Here is a 10623-nt window from a genome sequence, read left to right on the forward strand (position 1 = left end):
TATATATATATATACTTTATTTAAGAGCAGCAGAAAACTGTCTGATGAACGGGAATGTGAAACTCCGAGTAACAGTCTTTTCTATATTTCTGCTGCTTTTAAATAAAGCATATTACTCTACCTCTGGTATTTGAGTACTTATTTTTCCACCTTGTTGCACATTTATGTGCTTACTCCGGTATATATATATATATATATAATTATGTATGTGTGTGTCTTTGTATCTGTGTCCCCCACCCTACCCTGCCTGACAACTGATGTTTGTGTGTTTGTGTCCCCACAACTTAGCAGTTCAGCTAAAAAGATCAAAAGAATAAGCACCAGGCTTTAAAAAAATAAGAACTGAGGTCAATTCATTCAACTTAAAATTCAAAGTTGCCCCAGCATAGCCAGTTTGACTGAAACAAGATATATATAAAAACACATACATATACACACATATTGTTCATTTGTTCAACATGCATTTTCCCATTCTAGCATGGCGTACATATTTGAGGCAGCATTTAATAATCAGATGCTTTTCTGTTGATAGCCTTTACCTGTTTCCCAAGTAAGGCATTTCTTTTTTTACTTCCACAAGTCTTTGAAAACACAGAGCAACCAGTTATAACATAAACATTACAATGTTGCTCAACCGGTAAGAAGCAAAGCTGCAAGATAACATTTACACACACACAAACATATATACATACATACATACAACAGGCTTCCTACAATTTCGTTAAACCAAATTAACTTACAAAACATTTGTTAATGCAGAGCTATAGTAGAAATAATTTGCCTGAAGTATGGCACAGTGGGACGGAACCTGAAACTATGCAGTTGCAAACTGAACTTCTTAACCATGTGGCCATGAAGGTTTAATCGCTTTATCAGTTAACATTACTACCTGATTTATGGGTTTCTTTTGCAAGTATTCAGGCTATAGAGATACGTTGAAGTGGAAATATACTCTTTTACTTGTTTCAGTCACTTGACTGCGGCCATGCTGGAGCACCGCCTTTAGTCGAGCAAATCGACCCTAGGACCCACTCTTTGGTAGCCTAGTACTTATTCTATCGTTCTCTTTTTGCCGAACCGCTAAGTTACGGGGACATAAACACACCAGCATCGGTTATCAAGCGATGTTGTGGGGACAAACACAGACACACAAACTCACACACACACACATATATACAACAGGCTTCTTTCAGTTTCCGTCTACCAAATCCACTCACAAGGCTTTGGTCGGCCCGAGGCTATAGTAGAAGACACTTGCCCAAGGTGCCAAGTAGTGGGAATGAACCCGGAACCATGTGGTTGGTAAGCAAGCTACTTACCACACAGCCACTCTTCTTCATATATTTTTGTGAACAGCAAGGATCCTTAATGCCAGTGCTTGGACAGATGGAGGAAAGATAAATCTTGCCCTGAATAAGATATTGGCCTTGCATAGATAACAATTCCTTGCCCAAAGAATACAACTTATCACTGCAAGGCAATCATATAAATGGTAATTCTACAGTACTGCCTCAGCCTAAAAATAGCAGCCAAATCTCCCTCAAATCACATCCCATCTTCTTAGGAAAAGAATGCTTCAGATAATACAGTCATGAATACCTTATCTTGAAAAAGGATGGGATGGTCACCACTGGAATATCTTTGTCACAGACAATCTTGTACTACATATACAAAAGACAGGAAGGTCTTTCATCATAGAGTCTGCTTGATCAAGGATGACTTGTAGCTAAACAACAACAATTAATCGTACAAACTCATTACAGTTAGGATACTTTACTTTGACCAGGCTCCCTTGAAGATGAAACCATTTTGCCAAGCATCTCAAACCATCATCGCCACCTTCAGTTCATGAATAGAATCCAATCCTGTGTCCTTTTTTCAGGTTGTCAATAAATGTTAGAAAATGCCCCCCACATACTTGCCAATATCATGCAGTGAGGCTCAGAGTACAAATTTTACTGCTGCTTCTCCTGGTGTTGCACACAATGACCCAATATGTAGAGATATCCATTCTCTGATGCTGTTGGTCATTTTTGGAAGACTTCTACAGAGATACTCATTGGTTTGTTGCTGTCATTTCACAGCCAGGGCCATTCATAGCATCCTAAACTCCTCTTTGCTTGTTTGATAAATGTTTCTAACTGTGTGATACATGGACATTTACAGTTAGACAGACTTGTTCTTTAAGCGCTGGCCAGATTACAGTACGATTAACAAGATACAAACTACCACCAAAGAGCCAAGGTATTCAATATCTGATATAACCAGTGCAATCTTTACACTCAAACCAACTTCAATAAAAAATACAAAATCAAAAAAAAAAAATGTCAATTTATTTAATCAACTTTTAAGCAATTATTTGTTTCTTTGTTACATTTTGCCTTTTTTTTTGTTTTGTTTTGTTTTGTTATTTTTTATAACCATTCAATTAACTTCTATAAAATAATTACATGAATCAAGCAAGATTCTGGAAAGCAACCATTATTTAGTCCACAGCCAGTAACCATTCATAGCAGAAATAACAGTTCTCTTCCAACAGCTTTCATTCTTTTGGCCATTTTTAGTTACATAGATCACATTTTGATATTTAGTTTTTTTTTTTTGTCTTTTCTATTTAGTAAAATAGAAAATAGATATGCTGCGACACTCAAGACTCAGACTTTCATCACATAATGCTTTTTCCTTTTTTTTTTAAATTTTTATTTGCTACGAATCTGCATAATCATTTAACACCTGTCAACTTACTCAATCAGCATTCACTTTAAGTATATGCAAACAATATGGATGGGGTAGTTACATAATATACCCAGCATATCTATATGTATTAATGTACACATACCCACATATATATATATATATATATATATATATACATACACACACACACACACACATACACACACACGTGCATGTGCGTGGAGGAAGGGGTGAATTTTTGTGCTTGTGTTTCATCTATGCGTATACATCCACATATGTATAAACCAATTGCCCTATCCAATAGCAAAGCAGCATTATGTCAATGTAAGTCGGTGAGCTCTGCGATCACACCGTGGACAGCTTTCAAGTTTTGTAAAGCATTTCCTGAAAGTAAAAAAAAAATAATAATAATAATAATAATAATAATAATAATAATAATAATGATAATAATAATAATAATAATAATAGAAAGTTGAAATATTTTGTCGTTTTAACTATGGAATATAGGACTTATCATTATCGACATCGTTATAATGCACATTTTTCCATGCTTGCATGAGCCAGATGGAGTCTATTGAGGCAGATTTCTTACAGCCAGATGCCCTTCCGGTCACCAACCTTCACCTGTTTCCAAGCAAAGTAATATTTTCCCATGGTCAGACATGTTATCACAGAATAAATGACATTCATTCACAGCAATCAAGAGATGTCAAGACAAGAGACACCAACACACACACATTCACACTCGCACAGTCATGGCCGAAAGTTTGGAACATAGATCTGAATTTTTTTTTTTTCTAGACATTGAACCATTGGATCAGTTATTAGGTAACTATGTCTCTACATTGTATATATTTGAATCGAATTGAACTTGGACATAACCATTTTAATTTTTTTTTTAAATGTTCCAAACTTTTGGCCACAACTGTGTACATACATATATGAAATTGTGTGTGTATGTGTGAGTGTGCGTGTGTATATATATATATATATATATATATATATATATATATACATACATACATACATACACACACACACACACACACACACACACACACACACACACACACACATAACGAGCTTCTTTCAGTTTCTGTCTATCTAATCAACTCACAAAGTTTTAGTTGGCCCAAAGCTATAGCAGAAGACACATTCCCAAGGTGTGATGCAGTGGGACTGAACCTGAATCCATACATTTATGAAGGAAACTACTTAACCCAACCATAAATATGTGTGTGTGTGAGTGCGTGCAAGAGAGACGACTATGCTGGTCTGGTCATGTGATGCATATGGATGAGGACAGCTGTGTAAGGAAGTGCCAATTTCTGATTGTGAAGAGAACCTGTTGTAGAGGTAGTCCCAGGAAGACATGGGACGAGGTGATGAAGCATGATTTTCAAACTTTGAGTCTCACAGAGGCAATGACTAGCGACTGAGACCTTTGGCAATATGCAGTGCTTGAGAAGACCAGTCAAGCCAAGTGAAATCATAATCATGACTGATGCTGGTGTCATGTAACTGGCACCTGTGCCAGTGGTGCATAAAGAGCACCCTTTATGCATTGGCCTTCATGGAGGCAAAGTGGCTGAGTTCCTTTCAAGCATTGGGCCCCATAGAGGCAAAGTGACCGAGTTCCTTTCAAGCATTGGGCCCCATAGAGGCAAAGTGACCGAGTTCCTTTCAAGTGTTGGGCCTCTCGGAGGCAATGACCAAGACCTTTGGCATTATGCCATACTTAAGAAGACCCATCAAACTGAGCAAAATCACAGTCATGGCAGATCCTAGTGTCACACAAATGGCACGTAATAGCACTCATTACACTCTCAGAATGGTTGGCGTTAGGAAGGGTATCCAGCTGTAGAAACCATGCAAAATCAGACTGGAATCTGGTGCAGCTTTCCAGATTTTTAGCCCTGGTCAAACCATCTAACCCATGCTAGTATGGACAATGGATGTTAAATGATGACAATGTTGATATATATAAAATAGGACACCTAAATGTTGAACAAAAAAAAGGCAAATCGCAAAACAGTTTTTCGCCTGAAAGTGTGGTTAGGTTTCTTCACAACCATGTACTTCTGGGTTTGACCTCAATGCATAGCATAGGCAGGGATTTTAGGGTTTCCCATCCTACAGACTCAAGTTAACTACATTTTCTGTAAGAAATCTGATAACAAAAACTGTGCAGAAGCCCATCAGATACATACAAACATATACACACACACATGCATGCATGCTTGTATGTATGTAAACATTGGATATGTATTATATGTAACCGTGTTCTGTAGTCAAAAGCAGGATACATGAATCATATGAAGTCACATGAAAATCGTAATGCCCAGATAGGTAATGATCTTGGATACCAACTGTTTCTTATAACTTGTGACATATGTCAAAAAACTTGTAAGACAATATCTAGACTTAAAAGACATATGCTAGTTCACAAAAGCATTCCTTCAGAATCAGATTCCAAAGGGCAAAGAAATAGAAGAAACTTGAGTAATATCTGTTACTTGTGTTTTGAACCCTGTCAGTCAGAAGCTGGTCTTAAAAGTCATCTTAGGGCTCATCGGCAAAATGATTTTACTGTGTGATGGATGTGGTATGTGTGTTGATGGGACGGCTATCATCTCTCAAGATGAAGTAATCATGCATGTGTCTATGTGTGTGTTGTGTTTATATCAAACCAGATAAGCAATGGCATCACACTATCAACCAGTTAGCACATTTTAATCATCACCATTTTATCTATAAATTCTATGATGAAGTTCTTGCAACATGACACTCCAAGAAATTTTTCTTGGTGATTTGAGAGAAGTTGAAATCATTTTTAGGCTTCAGTTTCATTAATACTATACAAAGAAAAATATGGTCCTTTGTTGTCAAGAATCTAATGTATCATGTATTAACTTCCAAATCTGACTGATACTACTTCCCGCATAAGGACAGGAAAATATTTATTTATTTATAACTCAGAACAGAAAGTTATGATATACTAGCATCAGATATCATTTTTATTACAGAAGGGGCTGAGCAGTAGATTTAGGCAAGCACTAAATTATGAATTTCATTATCCAGTTACCTCCCTTTAAGTTCTCAGTGCAAATCACGTTTGACTTTTCTTCTTATCTTTCTCTTGTCAATGAAATAAATACCAGCTTAATCATGGAATGAATAATATAAGAGAGAGGCACTGCATGGTATCTTAAGGAAATAGCCTTGTGAGAGGGTTTAGTAATCAGGAATTGAAAGAGAAGCCTGTCATGTGTGTGTGTGTATGTGTGTGTGTGTAGCTTTATGTAGGCATTATGTGCTACAGTTGTAAATGAGCTTCATCATCATCATTATCATCATCATCAAAGCAAGGTTGTTGGTTTTCGGTCTCCTGTGAAAAACATGTCTGGCCATGAGGAGGTATTACTTTGCTTGGAAACAGGTGAGGGATGGAGACAGGAAAGACAGCTCACTGTATAAAATTTGCATCAGCAAATTCTGCAAGCATGGAAAAGTGGACACTAAATGATGATGATGTATTATATAGTTAATTACATCAACTATATAATAATTTAAGAGTGTTGTAACTTGCTTGAAGAGCACTATAGTGCAGAAATAGAATAATGAACAAAAACGGGAAATGAGGATAGATTCTAACAATACAGAGATGTCTATATTTTGGGTGCAAAGGCCTATCTTCAGAAGTGTACAGTCAAAGAGATGTGTGTCTGCATAGATCCTGCCATTTGGATAACTGGATGGGCAGGATGGCTGTACACTTCTAAAGATGAGCCTTTGTGCCCAAAATATAAAAATTTTTCAACTTTAATCTCTGCATTGTTAGAAGCTGTCCTCATTTCCCTTTTTGTCCATTATCCTACTTACATAATAATTTGTGACTGGGTGTGTTAAAGTTAAAAACCTTTTATTTCTAAGATGTTAACAGTTTTTTCAAATGTAATAACAAGGGAAAAAATTCATGGGAATATTTTTCTTTAACTTGTCCTTTTCAACTTAGTCAATTCTTTTAATTCCAACAATATGTACAACCCTACTTTGTTTCTAAGGAGTAGAACAAGATATGACTGTACATATAGAATCTACTTCAGCTTGAACCATTTTCTCCACTTTTCTTCTCCCATCCCACACAGCAATCTGTAATGTTCCCGATGCCCCTAACAAGCTACATTATAGTTCTGACTTTTGAAACAGAAGGAAGTTTGAGCTCTCATCTGCTATTATTTAATTTACTTTCAGAAACTAATCAGTATTAGGGTTATCAGAGCTAAAAGTTAAACTCACCTGTGGAAGACTTGAGAGCAAGTTTCACAAGACTTTGTGTATATATCAAATGGGAAGAGAACCTCACTGCTGTGACAGAATTCACAGGTATATCCTTTTGCACGACATAGCTGAAATTCATAAAACAAATTAGTCTTAGATGATTTCAATTTCCATCAGAATTTACACAGAACTTAGAAATGATCTAATTATAAAATCTCACAGAGAGAATTAAGCAACAGTGTTATGATAAAGCAGTTGTATACTGTCAACTCAATGTGACAGTCCCAATAAGGGAATCATACTGCTGCTATTTAGCCCTAGGAAGCTGGACCGCTTCCTGTCAGCCTTGACACATTTCCTGTGTCCTTATATTTGTGAGGGAGAGAAAAGCACTCTCACCCAGCTCAGTGTGCATTCAGGGACATTTTTTCTGAGTCATTGCTCGTCATCAGCCTAAAGTAGCAACACTAACTGGCTGAAGATGCATGTCAAACCCTCGCAAATATATATATATTTAGTGAAAACGCATTCACTGATTACAAAAATTAGAAATGATCGAATTATAAATCTCACAGAGAGAATCAAACAGCAGTGTTATGATAAATATAAGGACACAAGAAATGTGTCAAGGCCAACAGGAAGCGGTCCGGCTTCCTAGGGCTAAATAGCAGCAGTATGATTCCCATATTGGGACTGTCACATTGAGTTGACAGTATACAACTGCTTTACACAGAACATTTATGACAATTACATATTGATTTCCAGCATTAATAAAACAAAGGGCCTATCATTAGTCAACCATAACAGTAAGGCACTCAATTCTCACAGAGCCAAATTCACAAGTGAATTTCAACAAACATTAATTGAGTCAATAAGGGAGTCCTCTACATGGTCACTCAACTTGCAAGAAAGAGTAACCAAATCTCCCTCAAATCACATCCTACTGTCGTGAAAAAGGAAACTTAGACATGCAAAAGCCTGACAGCAAGACGAGATGGTCACAGCTTTAACATCTTTGATCATAGGTGTATGCAGTTAGGGTTAACCTGGAAGAAAGGTGTAAACAACAACAACAAACATTAATAATTTTGTTGGCAATGCCTACAAGAAGAACATGAACATCACAACATCCAATTTCTTCTCTCCAAGCCATGAGACTCCATCTCATACAAATTTTATTTTTAGTCATAATTATGTATTTGCTACCTAAAACATTAAATTCTTACAAAATCCAAAATTCAAGTTATATCCTAGTTAAGGTCACTCAAGGATTTCCAACTAACTGGGCCTAAATTTAGGGTCTAAAAACGAAATCACCAAAACTACTCTGTGTGCAACAATTTTAGCACTATGCAGTATCTGAGTCTTAGCTTACATAACAAGTTCAAAGACTTCAGCCAACTATTGTTTCGGAGTGTTGGACAGTGGCAGCAGTGGTGGTAGCACTTTACTTCTTCATGATGAGTAGTCCCTGAGTTTTAGAGTTTTCACCCTGTTTAACAGGAATATGGTGTTCAGTAATTATTGCAAGATGTTTAGAAGATTCCTCTTTGCTGGGAGAATGGAAGAGATCTTGAAGTTGCATTTAATATGATTTGACGGTTCAAATTTGGAAAGTGTAGGTTTTGATCAGATAAAGTACAGAGGTAGCATGGAAATAAAAAGAAAGTCTAGAAAGTTGATCAGAGCCAGATATAGTCCCATGGTTTTAGATGAGAGTCAAAAAGGAAGTTACTGAAACATGTTGTGATAGGATGACTTGAAAGAAAGCTCCTAATCCAACTGGTTATAATTTATATTGAAACCCATACAAAACACAGGCATGACTGTGTGGTAAGAAGTTCATTTCTCAACCACATGATTCTGGGTTCAATCCCACTCTATGGTTCCAGGCTGACTAAAGCTTTGCAAGTAAATTTAGCAGGCAGAAATTGAAAGAAGCCTGCCATATACGTATGTTACTGTTTCTTTGCCTTGACATTACATGATAGTTGGAAATAAAGTCTCCATCATTCAATGAAAATGTCTGGTCGTGGCGAAGTTTACCTTACTTCAAAACAGGTGAGGGTTGGTAACAGGAAGGGCATCCGGCCATAGAAAATCTGCCTCAGCCAAATTTCGTCTGGCCCACGCAAAAATGAGAAAATTAGACGTTAAAACGACGCTGATACATTAAAAAAAAAATTGCTACGAGATTTCCATACCAACAGTACTCAAGGGCAATAACTTTGTGTTTACTGTAATTCTTCTGTGAAAAAACTAGTGACACGATCTAATAAAGAAATCTAGTGAAAATTGTACTGACTGATGGTTTAATAAAGAGAAAATAAAATTCAAAACAGTTAAACGAGCTGAGTGTATATAATGGTCTCCATCGTTTCAGAGATGTGAAAAATCAATAGGGAGATAATTGTCAGCTACAATATTCTCTGAAATAACCACTAGCTAAGTTACTACTTTAACAAAAACAGGTTTCTTTATACAGTTGAAAATCTTTTGTCCGATAACCTCCAAAATCAAAAAGTATTTTGAATGCTGATACAACATGCAACAAATAAGAAAAGTCCACAAAGCAATGGGAAGGTTCCACCAGATACAGCTGTTTTATCTCATTATGATATGTAACTGTTTTATTTTATACCCTACATAAAACCTAATACCTGTATTGTAAAAAAATAAAATACAAATGCCATACATGTACTGTGTAACCTTTTAATCAAAACAGAACATCATAGGTGGGGACTGATATCCTACGTTTCTGATGGTATTGTGCATAAAAAAAATTATTCAGAATTTATATAAAACTACATTCAGGGTGTATGTAATGAAATGCAAATGGATGTGGTGGTTAGATTTGAGCTCCATCCCCAAATTGTCCCATTTTATAGATGCAAATATAAAAATCCTCCAAAATCCAAAGAATCTCAAATCTGTAACACTTTTGGTCCCAGAAATTTTCTTTAATGGATTCTCAACTCTATCATCATCATCATCATTTAACGTCTGCTTTCTATACTGGCATGGGTTAGATGGTTTGACAAGGAACTGGCTAGCAGTTGTGGCGTGGTTTCTACAGCTAGGTGCCCTTCCTAATGCCAACCACTTAACAGAGTGTGCTGGGTGCTTTTTACATGCCACTGGCATGGGTGCATTTATGCAGCACTAGCATGGGTGCATTAACACAACACTGGCATGGTTCCACCACCTTTGACAATTTAGAAAATCTATTGTTCTATATTGACAGGTCGATGGGCTTCTTTCAGTTGCAAATTTCCAGAAATGTTAAACCAACCAAGTATAATAAGAAAAGATAGCAAATTGAATAATATGTCTTACTTATGCACATAACATAATTTTAAAATAGTGGTCTTCAAATGATGCACCACAAGAATGGGAGGGAGGAATTTCCTTGCACCATGGGATTTTTAAACATTTTTTGAAAATTCATATTAATGGATTATAGGTGCATGCGTGGTGGTGTGGTAAGAAGTTTGCTTCCCAACCACGATTCCTGGTTCACTCCCATTGTGAGGCACCTTGGGCAAGTATCTTCTACTATAGCCTCAGGGCAACCAAAACCAAAGCCTTGTCAGTGGATTTAGTAGTGTGTGTGTGTGTGTGTGTGTGTGTGTGTGTGTGTGTACA

General features: G+C 36.6%; 1 protein-coding gene across 4 annotated transcripts in view; it reads right to left on the reverse strand.

Moving 5' to 3' along the window:
- Positions 1–2311: 2311 nt before the first annotated feature.
- The window catches only part of LOC106883200 (differentially expressed in FDCP 8 homolog), a 65948-nt gene continuing 57636 nt past the window's right edge, over positions 2312–10623 (reverse strand). For all 4 annotated transcript variants that reach the window (XM_014934130.2, XM_014934124.2, XM_014934143.2 and 1 more), the window contains 2 exons: positions 6997–7106; positions 2312–3081 (listed from right to left, as the gene is read on the reverse strand). In XM_014934130.2, coding sequence (XP_014789616.1) covers positions 3012–3081; positions 6997–7106 — 180 coding nt within the window. In that variant the 3' untranslated portion in view covers positions 2312–3011. The remainder of the gene's footprint in view (positions 3082–6996; positions 7107–10623) is intronic.

This window comes from Octopus bimaculoides, chromosome 1 (assembly GCF_001194135.2).
Source record: "Octopus bimaculoides isolate UCB-OBI-ISO-001 chromosome 1, ASM119413v2, whole genome shotgun sequence".
Classification (NCBI taxonomy): Eukaryota; Metazoa; Mollusca; class Cephalopoda; order Octopoda; family Octopodidae; genus Octopus; species Octopus bimaculoides.